At 39.3% G+C, this 22168-nt stretch overlaps 1 protein-coding gene across 5 annotated transcripts in view; it reads right to left on the bottom strand.

Moving 5' to 3' along the window:
- ITGA9 (integrin subunit alpha 9) overlaps positions 1-22168 on the bottom strand; it is a 244994-nt gene that overhangs the window by 57594 nt on the left and 165232 nt on the right. For all 5 annotated transcript variants that reach the window (XM_064421253.1, XM_064421279.1, XM_064421270.1 and 2 more), the window contains 5 exons: positions 12153-12239; positions 10869-10948; positions 7550-7639; positions 4724-4832; positions 568-675 (listed from right to left, as the gene is read on the bottom strand). In XM_064421253.1, the coding sequence (XP_064277323.1) occupies positions 568-675; positions 4724-4832; positions 7550-7639; positions 10869-10948; positions 12153-12239 (474 nt within the window). The remainder of the gene's footprint in view (positions 1-567; positions 676-4723; positions 4833-7549; positions 7640-10868; positions 10949-12152; positions 12240-22168) is intronic.

Genomic DNA, 22168 nt, shown 5'->3' with positions numbered 1-22168 from the left:
TCTTTGAAATTGACACAAAATCGTCTTTTGAAAAGCATTGTGTTGAAAGAAGAACTTTCTCTATTATTTACATTTGTTAAAAGAACACTCAAAAGGAGCAAATTATAACACAGACTATGGCAAAATAGATGTAGATAATGTATTCAGACCTAGCTGATAACCACAGGGAAAAAAAACCCAGGGAATCTGAGTCAGCTTAATAAAGCATCCTACTGATATTACATACACCATTTAATCCTCCCTCAGTCAGGGAGAACTGATTAAGAGAATCCTCTTTACAGGTATGACTTTTGGTGTTCTCTATGTTTCCTTCTGCATCAGCCTGACCTAGTTTTACATGGCATTGTAGGAAACAGGAACATACAACTAGTTGTCTTTGCCCTAGGTAAGGGAGAACAGCCAATAGCTGGAGGGGTTCAGCTACTTATTATCTGGCCACAGTTGCAAAGAACTTTTGATTGTCTTAAAAAGCAGCTGATTCACTGAGTTCTGGTGGGCTTCTTTTGCTTTAGTCATCAGTAGCTCTCAGTGCCTCTCTGGGCTCAGAGTACATTATAACATACTCACCATCATCTGCTGAATATGAAATATTTCAGCTCCAGTGGCAGAGAGGCGGTTTGGAATTGAAATATCAAGAAAAGCTCCAGGAAGAGTGCTTGGTCCAGCATTGTAAACCTGTAGCAGAAAAAATTAATACAAATAAAATTACATACTTGACTTCTCATAAATGGGAAACTACTGTAGATTCAGACCTGGGAGTACAGGTAAATTTGAAGAAATACAAGTATATTTAGCAGGTTTTTCAATGTCTTCAGACTAAGACTTCTTTTTTTTAAGTGTCAGAATGAAGTCAAAGGATTAGCTTACCTAACAGTCTTCAGTCACAGCTCACATATCAAAGGAGAAGCAGTGTATTTTATATACAGGGACACTGCTAGTACACTGAATGTTTGGTAATAAAATCTTGAAGGCTATAAGAAATATTACTGTCTCAGTTAACATTCTCATTTCCATCTGTTAATCACTGCATGATATTCTGCATATGTTTTCCTTACAGAGCAGAAGCCAAACAATTACTGTGACTACTGGACTGTGGGTTTTCTGAGTTGCCAGGAAATGCATATGAACAACTTCCATTCAAGTACAGGCATTTTCAATTAAATTACACTTTTAGTGGAAAATATTAGCTTTCTATCGCTCTGTGGCCCCCAAAATTTCAACAAAAGCTCAAAGAATTTCCCATCCATCACTGAAATGTATCCAGTGAAAATTCCAAAATTTATGGAGTTTTGCTGAAGTGAAATAATCCATAGAAAAAAAATCAATTAAAGTAAGTTTTAATTTGTATCTACATTTTTTTATTAGGAAAAATATTTTCTGGTTCTTTCTAACAGCACAAATATAAATGCATTAAAAAACATTAAAGTAAAAACATGAAGTCCATTGCAATATTTATCCACACTGAGATACTACTGTGAAAAGATGTAACATGCAGTTGTTAATTGTGTAAAGTAGAAATATTAAAACCAATAAGTTTTCATTTTTCAAACACTGTTTATATTTGAAGAAATGCCTGACTGATCAACAGAACTGGCCAAATCCTCCTCACAAAAGCCCTGAGGCTCCAGGCAGGGGGAGAAATCCCATTAGAATGCAGTATGATAAATGCTGCATGAAATACAAGCATAATGTTTCATGTTAGACATTTAAAAAACTTTATCTCAATAAGATTAGATATGAATTATTGCAGAAAAGGCATTTTCTGTTCATATTTGATCTCGTAGAGATTTTCACATACAAAAACTGCTATAAAGGCCCATATTTTTGTAACTCATTTCTTTCTCTTGGTTAAGGACCTATTATTTTTCTCCATCTGGAAAAGTTAAATATTTGGTAGGAAATAATTAAGCAAGGAGTGATGCAAACAATGCTTTGCCTATTGTGAAACTACCTTTTCTCTCTGATACACACAGTTAGAAGGTTTATATCATTATTGGAGAGCAGATATGTGACTTGTTATGGTATAATTTTCTACTTCCATATGGAAAAAATATTACTATTGCAACTGCTAAGTGTGTGCATGAAAGACAAGAGCATTTGGTAGGACAAATGGTGGCACTGCCAATACCTAGATTCTCTCTCCTGTCCCTGTTATCACTTTGCTTTACTGAAAATATCTATCCTTATCTAAGGATCAGTGCATCTGTTCTTCATCTGGATTAATCAATCACCGGGTATGAAGAGGAGGAAGGGAAGAAGACCTACAAACCCCCAAAAAGGAAACCAGAATCACAAGAATTAATAGCCTGGTTCACAGAAGCTTTTATCTTGAAATCCTACTTTCAGTCCTTCAGTAAATAGCTAAGGACAGTGTATAACAGTGGAGGCTTAATTGCTGTGGATCGCAATCTGTCCTTGGAGACAGACATGTTATTTGTTATAAGCTGAGTTTTCAGCCTAGGAAAACAGAAAGAAAAAAGGCAAAACACTTATTTTTCACAATAAATGAACCTACCTCTGCATGACTTATCATTCCCTAGTCCCATCTTGTGGTCAAAAAACATTTGTAGGGCTTGTAATAGATGCAGTTACAGCATTGAAACACAGTGCCAGTTGATGTTGGCCACATCACAAGAGTTCCTTATAATAATCCATCCACATATTTTGCCACATCAGGAACTTATCTAATTGCCTTGTATAAGTGTGTAATATGTAACACTTGAATAATGCTGAGGTGCTATGAGGTATTTATTGAAAGCATCTCACACCTGTCTTTTTGACGACGCTGGCGTCAAGGACAGAAAGAAGACTCCCGTCTTCAGGTGGATCAGAAGGTTTAATGAAAGTAACGGGTCTTTTTATAATGTGACTCGCTAAGGTGATACTTGATTGGTCTCAAAGTAGAAACATCTCACACCATTGGTGAACTATGAATAGCACACTTTGCAGAACCATATCTGTAAACAATAGTTACAGAAAGAGTGACAATAATTGTTTGAATGTTTTTGTCTAAGTTTCCCACAGCTTCCCAGGATTTTCCTGGGAGAACCATGTCTCTCTGTGTTCAGAAGATATGTAATTTCTACATTTAGTGTCCTTATCTCGTCCCTATACTGTACTGCTATCAGTAGTGCTATAAATATTTTCATGCAGGGGCATTTAGAAAGCCTGAATCCCTAGCACAGATAGGTGTTTTTTCTCTTGGATAAAGGCTGCTCACTCCTTTGCTCAATGACCATGCCACTGAAAAGACTTACTTCTCCACTCTTAAACTGTGGCTTCATCCAAGATGGGCCACTTGAGTAACTAGGGCTCTTTACCCAGCATGTTAAAAAAGGTGAAAGAGAAACAAATGGTAGGAGCTTTTTTCCCTATGGAAGTGAGATGACATGTTTGTAATTCCTGTCATAATATATTCAGATAAAGGACATATGCCATCCCTGCACGCTGTAAATATGGTATCCAGTCAAGAATGCATTGTACAGGGATGCTCTGCCTGAGTGGGGGTAAAACAGCTCAAACTAAACCCTATTTGTGAAAGTTACCTATGGTGGATGGAGAAGACTAGTCATGCTGACTTTGGTGTTAAAGAGTGCTGAGGCTTGTGAGAAATGGATTTGTAAGGGTTTCTCAAAACCTGACAGAGAGCTCACACAGTCTTGTATATCTGTATGCAAACATTGAGATAAGATGTGCTGACTTAGGAAGGCCATGGAATAGAGATGACATTGTTGAAAGATTGAACTAGAAATGAGTTTCAACAAGTTTCAAAATATGGCCCTGCAAAAAGACCAGATATTTTAGAGAACTAGAACTATGAAAGATGCATTGTAGCAGGACCACATGGGGTAAAAATGTATGTGATTGGTGTTTGAAGTATTAGCAACATTGTGTGGCAAAAGCTAATAGGCTGAAGAATATTTATAAGGTATTCTAACCAGGAAATAGGTTGGCTTCTGATATAATGGTATTGAGTTTTACATCTCTTAAGTCTCACCCTTCAACAAGACTGACAAGGGAATAAAATCTTTTAAAATGTTTCTCAGTTGCCCTGTCTCTGAAAAGCAGGGACTACCAACAGAGACTGACTCATCAATCCCAAAGTTAAACATTCAGACAGCATTTCCTGACAAAAAGTGGTACCAGTGAGGATGTGACAGGCAATGTTCCTGATAAAGGAATCAACAAGTGGTAGTACAGATAAGTTGTCTAAAGCTGCTCAGCTGGCACAGGTAGCCTGGAAACACATGAGTGACAGTTGATTACTTTATACTACAAAAGCTCAGTCCCACTTTTTATCAGCATGGACTTCTAAAACACCATTTCCAGGAGAGAGACTTTACATTCTTCCCTTGAGTGGAGATGTCTCTCAAGGTTTCTCCTTGAAGGTGAGTAAAAGAGATTTGCTCACAGTTGTTGGTATGAGCGAGTACACCTATATAACCTTCAGACAAAAACTGTTGACCCAGTTGAGGCTAGGACTGGATCCAGTTGCACCTAGATTCCTCCCTGAGAAGAAGTTTAGAAAGCAAAGGAGTCCTTTCTGAACATCATAACTCAACAAGAGGGTCTTCTTTATAAACCTTGTCCGAAGCTTCCATTCTACCCATGACTATGATGCAAAATCATGCACAAAAGCCCTTACCACACTCAGAATAAAATAGATACAAAACAAGAATGTGCTGTCAATCAGGAAAACAGTCAAAATAAGGATGAGTTTTACCTGCAGTGTGAAGTTGAGAGACTGGAAAAGGCATTCATGGTTTTCCAACTGAACAAAGTTGGAAGCTGCCACAGAATCACCGTAGAAAAATGAAGTAGGGAAGACTTCTCTGTAAGACCAAGATACAAATTTAGTAAGCTGAATTTGTGACCAAAATGAAATATATCTGTGTCTAGCTGAATTGCAACCCTTGCTTTCTAGTCATGTGAAATTCTATGGGACCGTTTTACATTGATCTATTTTTTGTGATTTGATTTCCTCTTGGCAACATTAGACTACACAGGCAGCATCTCAGCTGACATGCGTTAACGTCCCACAATGAAGCAGATTTCTTTTGACTACTTATTCTTTTTCCTCCTTTCCTATCACAAATCCTCCTCTCTGCAGTCCCTTGGCATGGATGATTTGCTCAAGTCCTGTAGCTTGGATTAACACAGGAAATCATTTTACTACCAAGTTAATCTGAAGAAACAGTATCGAAGAGGAATATTTAAGTTGCATATTCACTAAAGTAACATTTCAATTTTATTTAACATTTACATAGCATTTCAGGAATAAACAGTTAATTACCTAAGTTTTACTACCTTTATTATTAAGCAGAATGATTAAAGATTAGAGGTGGATAACCTGTTTTCAACTAGAGTAGAGCAGTTCAAGTTTCCTTAACCACTCTTATAATCTAATCACACAGTAAAATTAAGTAGGGTTTTATCAGAAATTACTTGGAAGCACAACACAGTACCTAAAAATCCTACAGAAGAGGACTAGGAGTGCTTTAAGCATCCTTTATGTCCTCTTTTATTCTCAAGCTTCTCCACTATCTGGAAAGGGTCCTGGTGTAATTTCAGACAAACTTTAGTACTCCCTACTGCCTAAAACTCTGCTTCCTTCCCAGGTTTTCCTTTGGAATCAGAGCACTTTGAGACAGGATTTTAAGCCTGTTTAGGTAGTACATTTCCTTTTTTCCTGACTGCATCCTGTGCCAGCGATTGCTAGGGGAAACAGTGAAAGACAAATTTTCTCCTCCCATCTACAGTGTTATGCCAGAAGGCTTCTCCCAAATATGGAACAAGCCATTCTGGACTATTTATAACCAGGAATGAAGTTTGCTCCTCTAGATTCAAATGTAGGACAATTACACTAATAAAACAAGCTTCAAAAATATATTGTCCAAAATTAAGAGTATTACTAATATTACTATGCCTAGGAATGTGCCCTCCAATAAACCCAGCTTTTCTCTGGCTGCTGGATTTTTCTGTGAACTTTAATTAACTAAGGTTTGTCTATGAGAAAGAAAAATATAATCCACATAGGCACTTGGGTGAGGCTTATAAATTCAGAGACTTTGTGCTTTAAAAAAGTACATTCTGAAGAGAAAGAAGAAAAACCAATTTTTGTTATGTTTTGGCATGCAGTATTCTGTAGGTTACAGAGTTCGAAAGACACAGATGAAAGCATTCATATAAGTAAAGATGAATAAAAATCCATCTGTATCAAAGCTTCAAGAAAGAAGAGCTCAATTTCTAAAGAATTTGTAACAATGAAAGCATTCAAAAACACCCTAAAGCATGCTGCTGAGACTGTACCTTCAATACAGAGATTTTTGTCCTTGCTAGTCATCTTGTGAGGTTTGACAGTGCACTTCCTTTCTCTGAGCAGGCTCAAACAAACCTTTTACCCATACTGACTGCTGTAGCAATTAAGGATTTTATTTCTATCCAACAAGATGAGCTTTATGAGACAGAACCCAGTCTAGGCCTTGAATCTGAGTTTATTCAACTTTTCAGTCAAATCACATGTCAGTGCAGCTTAACTTTTTTCCACACATGTAGCATAGTGGTCAAGAGAATATTTAACTTCTACTGATGCCAACCTGCACTGGTCATTTAGACAATACCTGTAGTCTGGAGGTTGCCATAGATGAGACACTGACCATCTGGGGACAGTATTGATGAGTTTTTGCTTCCCCACTTTAGGAATTAATGTCAGCTTTCTCAGTCTATATGAATACTAATTCATCTTCAGTGCCCAGGTCCTCCAATTTCAACTCAAAGCACTGTTTATGCTAAAGAATGGTCTGACTGTTGAGACTGACCACGACTCTTTCATTCTAGGCTTAAGATTGTGACGCCAAGTGGAAGGGAAGAGCCCCAAGTTCAAAGGCAGGAACTCATACACATGCAGCCTTAGGGAGAGGACACAATGCCTAACTGTTATAGAAGTATTTCAGTCAAAGGGTGAGAGATGCTCTGCAGTTGGTAGTCAGATGCCTCACAGACGAGGGAATAGAGGAAATAAGAAAATACACAGAAGCAGAAGCAAATTCTGTTTGAGAAATTAAACAGCAAGGCAAACAGCTAGACTTCACCAATCTCCTTAAAATTCCAGAACATTTGACCCTAACCTTTGGCCTGGTGACTCTCAACCATTTCCTTAAAGACATGCCCTAAGGAACAAAATGTGGTTTACTTGTTCTTTTTATATTTACTTTTCAGGTCCATCATATCTACAGCATCACTGGAATTTAAACACAATCACTAAAATACCTTCTATAAATGTGATAGCAACTAATTAGCATTAATTAGGAAGTAGTGAAAATTAGGTACAGTCCCAAAATAAACAGAATTTCTAGATATTGAATGAGATTGTCTGAATGACCAGAGTCTGGGAAACAAGGAAAAAGCAACAGTCTGGCTACATGTAAACAAAGAAAATAATTAATTTTTTCACTGGAAAACACTCAGATGTTATTCTTAGGATGATTATGCTGATGCTGATGATTATTATTATTGTTGTTTTTGTTTTCATTTGGTGATTGATACTTACCCATTGATGGATGAGTCCACCTCATGCATCAGGGGCACAGACAGGATTAGAGTATTATCATGCAGACATTCAGTGCATTCTAGGTTTCCACTATGTCAGAAAGGAAAAATAAACATACTGCAAATCTACAGCCTTTGTAATATATAAACAGTTTCACAGTCGCCATCTCTCTGCCTTGTACTCTGAGAGCCTCTCTGAGTGATATCAGGTCCTTAAGAAAGTTCACCCAGCCTTGGAGAGGGCACACACAAAAAGCATGAGTTTTGTGGCTATGACATGATCAGGCTCATTAAAAAAAAATGTGTATTGGAACAAGGTGTGAATTTAAATGTCTGTGGGAAACTACAGCAGCCATCATACAAAGTGGAGAGAAACAAGAACATTCAGACTTCCAGGCAAGGACTCATTTTCTCCCAGTTTGACCACACATCAGTTTGTGAGGGACATACCTCACAGGGTCTTGACCCACCAAATGAATAAATGTTTTCAGTGTACCTGCACTGTACTATAGCACCAATTTGCTGCCACTGCAAGCAGGTTTTCGGGCAAGACCCTTGTAGTGAACTGGCCATAACTCTCAGTAATTCCACCCTCTCTTTCCCCCTCTTCCTGTACTTAGCTGCCAAAATGAAAGCACTTCTACTTTATGCTGTCAAAGACAGTTGCCTCAGCCAGTCAAAACCAAAATAAAGAGAGGAAAAAACTGAGCAATTAGGTCTCATTTAAGTCAGTTTGTTTCAGTGTAAGTACGTCATATATGAAATCTAGGAAAGGTTCCTGTAATACATGTCTAGCACACAAACCTGCAACTATTCTAATTCTGGTGATGAGTCTGCTTGTTAGGTGACAGCTCAAAACAACAATCTTGAAAGATATGTTACATGCATTTCCAATTTCTTCAGCAGTACTCTGGAATCAATTTTGCCTTGGAGTTCATTGGATTTACTCACAAATCAAATTGGCAAAACAAAAGATATGATCATATTTATTTGAGGACAGTATCACTGAGGAAACAGCAGGCAATAACATCCCAAGTGATACCATGCAGATTATGAATTGCTCAGATTACAAAAATAGAGCCTGCTGGCTACATATATGCTTACCTACAGCTCAGCTTTCTGCAACTGACACATTGCCTATGTCTGCTGATAAAATATGGCCCAGATAGAAAACCCCACAAATTTCACCCTGGGAAAGAGCCCCACTTAATAAAAACTTTTCCTCTGAATAGGTTCACAGACCAGTCCAAAATTGAGACATTTCTCGTCCAACATAAATACCGAGATACCATGGTGGCACACAGAATAAGCAAGTAGAATTCTACACAGGGTCATGGATGTGTTCTTATCTGTTTTAAATGGAGTAAAGATACTGTCAGAAAAGGAGAACACAACTCAGTGAATCTAGCTCTAGAAAAACAGTTCACACCTGGAAGCAAAGAAGAAGGTTTGTTGTTTTTTTTGAAACAGCCAACTTGTGTAAGAGAAATATAATGTGATGTTTACTTCTTTCTCCAGTTGTTCCAATACTGAACCAGTCTCTTGTCACAGATTCTACTGCCAAATTTGCAGCTACACAGGACAGGCTCAAGTAGACCCTTGAAAGGCAACACTTGCTTTCCCATGACAGCATGAACATAGCTTCCCTGACCAGCTATTTCTGCCAGACTAGCTCCAGTTCTGTGTGGAACTGAATGCTTTCACCTATGGCAGTCCGACTGCAACACAGGTACTTTTTCTCAATTTCCTTATAATTGACTTTACCTCAGGACTTCCTGTAACTTTTATGGTAGAAAGATTTTGTTACACTCATTTGACAGCAAGGGAATTAAGCAATTTGCCTAAAGTCACAGAGGAAATGAGGGTAATCAGCATTGAGACCTGCACTACTCTCTTTGGAGGTTCAGCTAAATCCTTCAAAACATAACTATCCTCTCTCAACCTTCTACAGTGAGAAACTTTCTCATAACATCTCTAAGCATGCACTCAATGTGTAATGCTGTTTATTTCTTTGCTCATCTAAAGGCACAGACTAGTATTTCTCACTGGTAGGGCACAGAAATATCAGTGAGATTACAGAGAGAAGTCCTGTGCTATCCTAAGTTGGAAAACACTAGTTGTGCTAATTTAAAACACTGCTGACCCATCTTTGCACCAACTGACATTCACCTAGCAGATACTGATGTCTCTGACTGAGAAGCATCACAGGGACATCTGCACACATGATGAACATCTGATGGAGAATAAAACTTCGCTAACATGCAAGACACAGTGACATGTCTCACTTTCATTGTCTCATACCAGTCCTCTGTGCTGCAGGATCTTGTTCCCACCCACAGCTGTTACTGCTGGGAAGGACTATGCCTTGTGAGAGCAGTCACTCAGCAGCTGCTACATCTTATCTCTCATCTCTAGCTTTTTGTAGAGATGTCATTCCATTTGGGATCCTGATTTGGATAGATACAGATATGAAGTTGGCTCATTTACATAGTAAATGGGAGAAGTAACTAGTCAAACACCCAACACATCAAAGCAGCAGTTCATGGCCAACAGTTCATGGCTAACACTGCTGTGCATTGGTTCCCATACAGGCACATATTGAAGTGCCTGAATCACCCTTGATTCATGACTGAATGACCCATGCAGTGTGCTTCTTCATGGTACATCATCTTAGAAGGTATAGAGCATGTGTCACACCTTTTATCCTGACGAAGACAAAATGCCTATGCATGCATACTTTGCAACACCCTACTTCAATGCCTACTTGAAGTGCTCTTTGAGAAGTACACTATCTAGATGTTTTCCACAGTCTGCCATGGCTCACTGAAGATCCAGAGTGAGGAAAAACAGATACATTATTTTAGAACCTAACACTGGGATCCTTGACCATCTGATTAAAGCATTTATCTTTTTTGGTTTGCATCCCAGCATGTTTATTTCATTCAAATGCTGGAACAAATGGGTTGGGCTATCTTGTGTTGATCGTCAATCACAGCTGAGTTGAGCTTGATATACGGTCCAAAGAGATAGCCACTGAAACACAAGAGCCTTTCAACTGAGACAATACAGAATGATCCTTCAGAATGGCAACTGGCTGGCAAAGAAAACCTATGTATGATCCTACCTAATTTTTCAGGAAACTTCAATACATAGTTCCTCTGCATCACCAAAATACATGCATTTAGTTCCAGTAATTTAAACTAATTTATTACACATATATATATCTACATCTAATATAATGTAATTGTCAAGCACACACAATGCACACTTGATGTAACAAAGAATATCCAAGTCATCTAGACATATAAGGGTCCCCTTACCTTTGGGCAGTGACAAGGAAGGTAAGTGTTTCTTCCTGACTGGTCAAATGGCTTGTATCAAAGATCACACTGAACTCATACTGCACAAAGAAAAAGCCATATTTAGAGACTCTGCATATTGTTTCAAAATGTATTTATTCTGAAATTTATTCATATTTTAGTGGCCTAATTTTACAAAAGTGGCATATTTTGATATGTATAAGAGCACTTCTACTGCAATTTACCTTGTAAGTCTTAGCAATTGTGTCTCTCTTCAAATACTATAGAGTTTGGGTTTTCCTTCATTAAGAGAAGACCTTTACTAGAATTGCTATTCAAAGATATTTCTTGAGGAGATCATCTGCCTGGGAATTAATCTTACAGAACAGGAAGCTCACTACCTGAAACTGTCAGCGCCACTCTGTATGGTATTTGTTGATTAAGAGATCTTTTGGGGGAATAAAGGCCACGCCACAGGCCTACACTTGGAGACTTGGAGCAAGTGGCACAAGTTAAAGCAGCATTCAGGACACGCATAATGGGTGAAAACAGGTGCTAATTTTGATGTAAGAATTTTACTTTGGTGGATTACCTGTCCATGTAATTTTTCTGCCTAACTCCAAAACAGACTTTGGCCAAGTGAAACAGTGTCCTAATCCATTGTAATTTCAATGGCTTACATTCTTAAATTATATTTGCTACTGCATGTATTTTTTCAATTCCATTTAAAGTATTTTTCAAAGTAGCACAAAAGAGTCAATTATAAAAACAGAAAACAAAAACTTTTATAATGGGTCAAAGGATACATCAGTTCAAATGGAAAGTATTTGCTTTTGAAATATAAACTTTCTGAAAAATTTCAGACTCTTTTTTTCAGGTCATCCTTAAGTTATTCCTCATTTTCTCACCTTTCTAGGTTGGTAATTTTAGTGGCAGAAAAAAAACAGCTAGATTTTTTAATGTGAAAGAAGACAAAAAATTCACAGAGGCTACATAAGTAAGACAGAGAGTCCTTTTCTAATTTTTTGCAGAGGAAATATGTATGTTTTCCACAGCTGCCACTTTTGCACCATTTTTCAAAGCCATCTTATTGCAGTGCCCAGAGCAATGTCATTTCCCTGTCTTTTTCCCTGTGGGAAAAAGGATAGCTAGTCTCTGTAACTGTGAAAGGCTTGGATATCTGGCTTAGCAAGCTAGAGGAAGTATCAATCACAGACATTTAACAGAGCAGTTGGTTTTCCAGACACTCTTTGAGACAGAGGTAAATGGACTAATATTCTGCAAATGCAAATATCACAAAGTTACCCTAGATTTGGATCTCATGAAAGGAAATCCCACGCTGCACTTGAGGAAATCTGACTCCAGTAACTCACAAGCAATGCCCAGCTCCTCCTACAAGAAAACAAAAAAGACCATGAGATTACAGATTTGGGGAGAAAAAGAAGATCACTAAGAAACACCAACATGATGAAATACAATGGAAAATTAAATATTTCCCATCATAGCACTGTGTTGTACTTCCTTATTTTACATTAGTCAGACCAGCATTGGGAAGAAGACAGCTATAAGAACCTTGCTGTAAGAGATAGATCATGAAGAAATACTGCATGACTAAACACATTAGAGTTAGGGTGTCAGCCCAAACTCTTGGATAACTCAGTTATTCTCTCTGTTTATTAAAAGAGAGTGTTCAAGTTATCAAGAATGTAGGTTATCTAAGGTAGTTTTTCCAGGTACCTGTACCATGAGGAGACAACAGTGTTGGGAGACAGTGACCAAACCATGCAATACACATATGCAGAAGAGAAAGTTAATCTGGTTCTGGTGACATTCAGTGCCCTGATCTCTTGCTCTGGGCCACAAGATGAGTCATGCTGGTATGGATACTAACCTTTAGTGAGATGGTGGCATAGATAAAGTAGAGGAATGAGCATCTCCTCATGCTAAACATTGACTGTGGACAGTCAATAATTCAAATGCAAAAGGTTAGAACAGCCCTATCCTGCTTGACTGGTGTCTACAAAAGAAATTCTTCTGGTGAATGGAGTGTTTCATTGCTCCATAAAATAAGTGCCGAGCCCCAGATGAGCACATTCCCATTACAAGATTATCAAGGAACAGTTTAATACTCTGCCATTGTGGGCAAGTTCATCTCACTAAACTTTAGGAGTGTGATTCAGCTCTGGAATCTTGCTTTTAAAAGCCGACATAGCAAGTGACTGCTATGTGATTTACATGTCATTGCTTCTATGGTAGTAAAAGGATGTAGAAAACAGTTCAGCAGACCAAATGCAGGTGTTTCATTTAGACTGGGTTGGATACTTCTCTAGGCCCTACTGTTGATTATAGAATCACGCAAACTATAGTGCTTATGGTATGCACTATAATACAAATGCCTAAATTTTAGATCTCTCACTCTATAAATTAATTTTATTCCACACATGCAGATGAGAATCTCTTTGCTACAGAACATATAATTTATTTGCCGTATTTTCACTATTTACTGCCGTTTGCAAAGCTCATGCTCATGTACATTTCCTGAGTTACTTCAAAAAAGTAAATTCTGAGCTGGAACAAGTGGAAGGAGCTTCCTGAACCACGCATTTGGGTTATAGGCATCTCCAGGAAATGCCTCTCTGCCTTTTACATTCTGACCTAAGTACAACATTAGTGCTCTACAGATGTTTAGCTTCAAAATCATCGTTCAAATCAGGGCACATATTTCTAGAAAATTATGAATCAAATACTATCTTTCTTACCTGACTCAGACGTATTTCACTGGTTTCATGAGAAGCAAAAATAATGTAAGGAGAAAATCAGTGCATACCTTGAGATACCTTGGGATACCTAATGGAGTGACATTACTGCAATACTACTAAAATGCCAGAGGAGTGGCCTTCCCATTCAGTTTCTCTATGGATTTGCTTCCTTGCAATCTTTAGTAGGCTTCCATTTCTGGAAATACGAAAGATGGCACTACTTAGCAAATCAAATATCTAGCTTCAGTGGCATGAAGCTACCATCCACATATGTGTTAGATTTTCTGCTCTAAAATGAACGCAAAATAGAAAAACAAGTGCTTCATTGGCAAAACATCCCTTTCACTAGCCTTTTCCTCTCAGGAATCTGGAAGGTTCTCCAGTTTGAGCAGCTGCATAACCAAATGAAAAATTTCAGGGGAAACACCTGTTTCCCCTGAAACATTCTTGATTCTGGGTCATTCAAATGTCCTTTGCTTAATGGGGCAAACAATGAACTCTCTTCCATCAATGCCTAGCCTGTGCTCTGTCAGGAAGGGTTTCTAATTACATAGCTGTCCAGTATGATGATAGTGAACAGACAGACCCAAGAAACTGTCTTGTCTCCTCAAGGCCATATCCCTTCAGAGATATCAAAGACCAGGATAATTGAGAGAACCCTCATACTCATAACAGAAGAAGAGCATTTCTTCTTCATTTTGCACATTGATGCCTTTAAGACCAGACAGTTGACAGGCAGATGCCCATGGTTTATTGCCTGTAAAAGGAAATTACAAGATAACATTGAATTCACTGGTTTTGCTTATTGTTGCTTGGAAAAGTTTAATGAATGAAGGAAAATTTACTTGAATGACTTTCTGGTTTCATTAGAGTACTGTCCAGTTAATGATTAATGTTAATACTACATTACTGAAGTTCAGAATGGAGAGTATGAAAAGGTTACTCCCTGAGAGGGTGATCAATCAGCAACAGGCTCTCCAGGAAAGTGGTCAGGGCACCAAACCTGTCCAAGCTCAGAAAGTACCTGGACAATGCTCTAGAGTATATAATTTAATTAGGGAGTCCCATGAGGAGCAGGGAGTTGGATTTACTGATCCCTATGGGTCCCTTCCAACTTGAGTGAGTCTAGTAATGGTGCACAATAAAACTTTTCAATGCTAGGAAACAGCAGAAGTGAGTTTGGCTTCATCATACTGGTTCAGCCTCCCACAAATTTACAAATTAAAGGCTACCCAGAAAACTTTTCCCATGGACCCCTTTCCTTGTTCTGTGATTAAGATGGAGAAGCTCAGCTAATAAGTAAATATTTTGGTTTTCCTTCACTGCTCACTGTTTAGCTTCAGGCTTCAATTTCAGTGTGCTGTTCTGGAGGGAGAGAAAATTGTTTCTTTATGTGTTTTCTTATGGTGGTCAGCTCTCTAAACTCAATTTTCACACTTTTCCAGGAGGCTGAAGGGTTGGTGTTGTCTTATATTACAAATAGGGAACAGTAGTGCAACTCAGGGCTTACAGAAACTGCAGATACCACTTCTTGCTGATTATAGGTCATGCTTTCGATAAGCAATGTTTCTCAATGACTATACAACCCATCTGAAAAACTCAGCTTACTGTGTGAGCTTCATAGCAGTTCCTAGTTTGCATAGAAAACATCGCCAAAAATGTTGGCTGTTTCCCTTCCAACAAGACTGTGTGAAGCTTTATCTGGAAAATTTTCTTTCTGAAACATTTCGGACTGTTACATACTCTTAGTCAATCAGATAAATAGTCAGATAATTAGTGAAATAACTGTATTATTGCTTCATCGCAAATGTTGACCTGGTTATGAGAAATATGAAGCTCAGGCTGGCTCACAGTCTGTTTCTCGAAGTTCTTTATCAAAGAAAAGAAAGTTTCCTCATCATTATAACATGAGTAATGAAACACACAAGTTCGAGATATTGAAATTTTCTCAGCTTCATCTTGACTTACCATTTTCAAATTAGACCCCATACAGGTTTTTTCCCAAGTGAGTCTTGCATAGCTGGTAAGGGATGACTTACTGGCTAGCCAGTGCAACCTGACCATTCTCTCCCTCACTTACGTCCAACCAAGACCCTCCAATCTTCCTGAGTCTGGCAGTTCATATAATTATATTTGGTTTTTATTTTTCCTAACCATAGCATCATTCATTTCTTCCCCAAAGATAGAATGACTCCTCTGAACTGATGATAGCCTTGGCACCAATCCAGAGTCATCACCTCACTTTCTCAACTTTCTGCCCACTCATCTCCACCCATGACTGGTTGCAAGTTCCTTGCCTAAAACATCTCCTTAAATAATCTTCCCCAGCCCATTAACTGCCCTTCAACACTGGTACTCTTATCTGACAATTCTTCTACCATATTATGACTATCAGCAAAAGCAAATATTCATATAAGTACAGGTAATTTGTGTTATTTTGCATTCACCGGTGTTCTCACAGAGAAGGTGTGAATTCAACTATTCTAACACTCATTTATGACCTGCTAGCTCTTTGCTTTTCTAAGCACACAACCTATGAGTAGATACTGCATCTGCAGTGTCAATAAGGAGATGCAACAGAACAATACTAAACATGTGAAAAGGATATGCCAGATGTGGCTCTCAATAGAAAGTGATATTATTTCTGAACTTAAGGTAATTATGTATTATGTTGAATACTGCTGACTATCTGTGCCAGAGTTCACATCATATTTTTAAAAACTCTTCTGATTACATGTTATTTCTTAAGGAACTTTTGATTAAAACCACCAATGAAAGGCATTAAGGAATTATTAAAATTATCTCTATATTTTTAAAAGAGAAAAAACCTCAAGTTGCTAGAAAATACATTTGCCAGCAGTTTATATTTCTCTTTCCTTAGCTATACTCAAATTAAAGGTCTTTTTTTATTGTTGTTGTTTAAACTGAAAAAATCCTCCTCGCAAATCTTGGGTACTAGTGCATACATTCCAGAACTGATGAGAAAATGTCCTGAAAATCTTGTGTTGTTGGCAGAACACTCCTGTTTTGAAGATGTTGAAAATTTACTTAACTTGTTCAATTTTTTTCTTGTGATGCTACTTGTTTTCCAAACCATACAAAAGCAGAATAACAAGAGTGAAGGGTTCCAAGGAACCCTGCATCTGTTGTCAGAGCACACACTCTTGTTACTGCTTTCCTTGTTGTTAATAGTTTTCTTGATCTATGGTGCCTGTCTGTGAACCAGTGCACTTCATACCACAGAGGATCATGAACAGTATCCTCATCCAAGACATCTTAAAATAAATTTCCTGAGAAAATATCACAAGAGAGGACTACTTGCACGGTCCACCTTATGCTATGCTAAGTCTCAAAAGTTAGGTACTATGCATCTACCTACTATATCCTTTCTGGCATATAGACTTTATAACTATTCCCACTAGCTATTCGGAAATTCTCTGACCTGCACCAAAGGTAGAGGCTTACACTGGGCACTGGGAAAATTTGCTAAATTTGTACCATTTTTTATTCTCATCATGGACCCTAAAAGGCATACTTATTCCTCAGTAACTTCAACGTGAACTTTTTGTGAGAAAGGATACTTTCCCAAATGAGAATTTAGATGAACACCTGGATGTTTTGTTCCATGCAACAGGACAACTATATAGACTTGACCTTTTGGAGATATCCCAAAACATATGTCTGTTCATAGCTGGTAATCTGCTTCCTACATACATGACTTGCAAAGCTGGGTAGAACAAACATGTCAGGAACCTAAAATAGAGACTCATCTCTTTGATGATGTTTGAAATGGCTCCTTCAAATCACTCTTCATGATCTTGGTCTAAGCCCTTCAGTTGTGCTGTCAACAACTCATGGGTTTCTCTAGGGTTTGGAAAGCAAAATTTTTATTTTGCTCCTTCATATCTCACCCAGCCTAGCAGTTCTCTAAATGCCTTCACTGAGGCTTCAAGGATACAAAGATGTACCAATTAACTTAACAGCCACCCCCTGAACGTACTAATGTACTTTCTTTCCACAGCAATTGAAGTACAAAAGAATGTGCGTCATAGTTATCCATATATGTATTGCAATTAGGGATGCCTGATGTTCATAAAAGGCTAGAGATTTTTTTCAAATAAAAGGTCTGGCTCTGACTGAGTTTCCTTATGAATGACAACAAGTACAGCTCAGAGTAATTTTATATTGGAGGCCCCCTCATGCACATACAGCTTAGTTGTTCTAACACAAAATTCCACAGATACCACACTTTCCTCTAAAATAGTGCTTTGTAGGATATTTTAAAACTGTAAGAACACAAAGATTAATGGTATTACTGACTGGGAACTCAAGAATTCAAAATCATCTGAAATCACTGAAATGGTGTGTCTGATCTACCTCAGATACTTCATAGAATTTGCTCTGATTATCATCCTCGAAAGCCCTTTAAGCCTCTCTTTTCTTCAGATAACTAGCAGTCTGATATCTGCTTTGTATCTTTGTCAGCAGTACTCTCTGCTAACTCACCAAACAGTATTTCCTCCATGTTTCTGGGCTGGACCTTGCCAGGCACAGACTTTCCCCAACTCCAGCCCACAGCCAATGCCAAAGACAACAGGAATTCACTTTTGCTTGGAAATCTTAGTATCTCACAAACTGAGGCTGCAGTTTTGGGAGTTTGGTTTTTCTTTTTTTGCTCATCTGTTTCACGAGTTCCAAATGCACAAAGCCTTCAAACAACCACTGCCATCAGTATCCAACTCTCTCAGTACTGCACAACCCAGGGATTGGACAGGGGGAAGGAGTTGTGCACAGGGTCAGGATGCACTGCTTCTCTGATGCCAGCTTTTTAGGCAGTGGAGATAGCACTCAGTGGTGGCAACAGGCCACCTGGAAAGGCCACAGTGTCTCTCGTGAGCATACATTGCAAGCTGGGGAAAAAATCATCCTGTAACTCTGAAGATAAACTGCAGAAGTTAGCACAGGTGGATGTAGCTGACAAACCTGTCATGGGTCTCAGAAATATTTTCATGTGCATTTCAAGGAGTTTCTCTCAGAGTGAAAATTCCATGAGTTTTGTTTCACTTTGTGGAAATATAGTTTACTTGGCAACTTCAAGCAAACACCTTGTGGTCACAAACTCTTCTGTGTATAGCTCTCCACTTGCCAAAGCAAAGTGAGTGACCAAATCACTCAAAAGGAGGAAAAATATGTTCATGATGGAAAGAAATTAAGATAGCTTTACTCTTCTAATGTAACAGCTCTGGATCTCAAGCTTCAAACATTTATTCTCTTGTAAGTAATTTCCAAACAGGTGGAATGGAGGTAACAATGTGAATAACATGAAGGCCAAGTTTGTGATAAACCAGCATCAATAGCAACTATAATGTGAAAATTACTGTTAAGCATTACCTGATAGAAAAAATATTACAGAGAGGGAGTTATAGACTCAACACAGACTTTCTCAGCAAGACCTTTAATGAAACTAGTATTTATCTAACCTCTTGAATGCAATGATTAAAGAATATTGGATATCACATCAAATTATAAAATGGAATAAAAGTATATTTTGTGTGTACCATAAAGGTCTGTTTTAAAGATGTCACAGGGACTGAAGGTTTTCCTTTATTTTTAACACATAGATATTGCCCTAAAAAGCCACATCAAGAAATATGGATGTCACACACTATAAATTCTGTGAATTGCTGTTTCACCAATTGACCCTCGCCATCTCAATGCTTAATGAGCAATTCTTCCTGATGTCCAGCCTGAACCTTCTCTGGCACAGCTTGAGGCCATTTCTTCCCTTGCTGTTGCTGGTTTCCTGAGACAAGAGTCCAACCCTCATTTCCTTCCAGGTAGTTGTAGAGTGTAATAGGATCACCCCTGAGACTCCTTTTCTCCAGACTCAACCGCAGCTCCCTTAGCCACCTCACACAAAATGTGCTCCAGACCCTTCAAACAGCTTTGTTATCCCTCTGTGGACATACCCTTTCTTTTAATGAGGGGCCCAGAAATGGACACACTATTTGAGATGTGACCTCAGCAATGCTGAGTACACAGGAAGACAATCACTTTCCTGGTCCTGCTGGCCATATTATTGCCAGGATAGCTCAGGATGCCATTGGCTTTCTTGGCCACCTGAGCACACCCTGGCTCATGTTCAGATGCTGTCAAACCAGCACCCACTGCCCATTTTTGTTGCGGTGTGATGTCATGGCTTGCCTTAGTTCCCTTGATTTCTTCCCTGAAATTTCCTTCCCCAGGTGGGCTGTCAATCACTCTTCCTTTTCCCCACCCTTGACCCCTGCTGGGCACTCTATCAACCCAGAAATTCCAAGAGCATTGAGCAACTGGGAGGCCCACCCAGGTGTCCCTCTCACCTGAGACCCCCTCCCCCTGTGCCTGCTTGGTGCTCCCTTGGTCCCCTCCCCTGCCCCTCTCCCCAGGTAAAAGGACAAGCAGACCACGCGGTCGGGGTTCTGTTGGAGAGTTCTGGTGGGAGAGTTCAGTGGATTGTTGCAAGATTCAGAGGCCATGCCACCAAAATAAAAACTCTGGATTAAAAACTCTCCATCAGGACCCACTCCTTTCTTCGTCTTGCCTTAAGGGTTTCTCCAGCTCAGGAAGGCCTGAGGAGTGACCCCCTCAACAGCAGGCTCCAGTCCTCAAGCTCTGGAGTTTGGGGCATGCCTGGACTTGTCCCCACGTGCCCAGCTGCAACCACAGGTAACTGAATAGCGTCTCTGGGGAGGAAGGACCACAGGTGCCGCTATTTGGTAAGCAGCTGAGGCCAGACAGACCAAGGCAGTCCCATCAGTAATACTGGCAAACTCCAATACATTTTCCTCTGGGCAGTTTTCCAGCCACTCTTCCCTCAGCCTATAGTGATGCATGGGGTTGTTGTGACCCAAGTGCAAGACTTGGATCTTGATGTCAGCCCATCAATTCAGGCTGTCCAAAACTCTATGCAAAGCCTTCCTACTCTCCAGCAGAACAACACCCCCTCTGGTGTCATCCACAAATTTACTGAAGGTGCACTTGTCCTAGGTTACAATATAAAGATGTATTCTATTCCCATTCTCGAGAGCTGTTGAAACCAGGAGGCGCATTGTTTTTTCCTTATCTCCTGTTAATGAGCCCACCAATACATTGCTGCATGACTCAGAGATAACTCCCTCTGGGAGCCATTTCTGTTTAATGGGCAATCAAACACTAACATTTTGGTGACCCTCAGATGGGACCCTGTGAGTGCTGCTGAGCGAGTTCGTAACCTGATCACATTCCAGCCGGCACTGAGGGATTCTCGGGGAGCCCATCAGCCACGACTGTCTCTTCTGCTCACAACGTCCCTGGGAGAGGTAAGGTGCTTTTACTTTGGTTTGGTTGCCTGCCAATAAGACGCAGTGAAAGCTACGCTTGGTCGGGCTAAGGAATTCCTGGTGGTATTGCCTAGGTGCCGTCCATTAGACAATTGCGAAAGCATTGCAGGCTCGGCATTTCTGGTGTATTGTAGCTATAACATGGAGAAGCTTAAAGGGATTTTGGGCGGCAATGCCCCCATACCACAACCTTCTCCTTTTGGGTGCTTATTAGCACATTGGAAACAGAGTAATTTTGGGGAAGAGTTACGTAAAGCTAAGTTGATTAATTATTGTAATACATGGTGGCCAGAATATGTCTTGAAGGATGATGAAAAGTGGCCAAAGAATGGGTCTTTGCAATATAACACCATTTTGAAATTAATGTCATTTTGTAAGCAAGAAGGAAAATGGGATAAGGTTCTGTATTTTGATTTGTTTTTCTGTTTAAGGGGAAAGCCAGAATGGCAGGTTGAATGTGGATTAATGGTGGTTAGAGCATCTGCAAGTGATAAGTGTGGGGTGTGTGTAAAAGAGAAACGTTGTCTAGAACACTTAGCTTTTAAAGAAAGTCTGAATAGGAAAAACTATACAGATGTTTATTTACAGGTAGCTCCAACAAAACCAAGAGAACCTAACCCTAGCCCGCTTGCTTCACCTGCCCCTATCCCACTGTCTGCCCCTACTTCACCTAATTCTATCTCATCTAGTCCTACTACACCCTTCTCTCTTTATCCTCCTCTCCTGCCATCACCTGATCCCTCTTCCTCAGAAGATGATCAAAACTAACTGTGATACAAAAGGGGGGGGGGGGGGGGATGTAAGTGAAGAAGATAGCAATAGTGATGAATCAGTGACAGCAATCTCCCATAGGACTAGGAGTCGGTCAAAGCTTGCCCCAGATCTGGGCAGACAAAAGCGGACTGTGATCACTCCCTTGCGACAAGTAGTAGGAGTGGAGGGGCCAGTGTTTGTAAAAGTGCCTTTTTCTCCTGCGGATTTAGTTATTTGGAAACAATCAGCTGGAACCCCTAGAGAAAATCCTGATAAGGTGGCATGGGTAGTAAAAATAGTTATGAAAACTCAGAATCCTGACTGGGATGACACACAAGTAACATTAGATATTTTAATGGATTCTATTGAGAAAGAGATGGTACTTAAGGCAGCCAAAGAAAGGGCAGGGGAAGATATCAGAAATGGACTTGTAACAGGAACACTAGAT

Source organism: Passer domesticus, chromosome 1 (assembly GCF_036417665.1).
Source record: "Passer domesticus isolate bPasDom1 chromosome 1, bPasDom1.hap1, whole genome shotgun sequence".
In the NCBI taxonomy this organism is placed as follows: domain Eukaryota; kingdom Metazoa; phylum Chordata; class Aves; order Passeriformes; family Passeridae; genus Passer; species Passer domesticus.
This window is presented reverse-complemented; position numbering and strand designations above follow the sequence as displayed.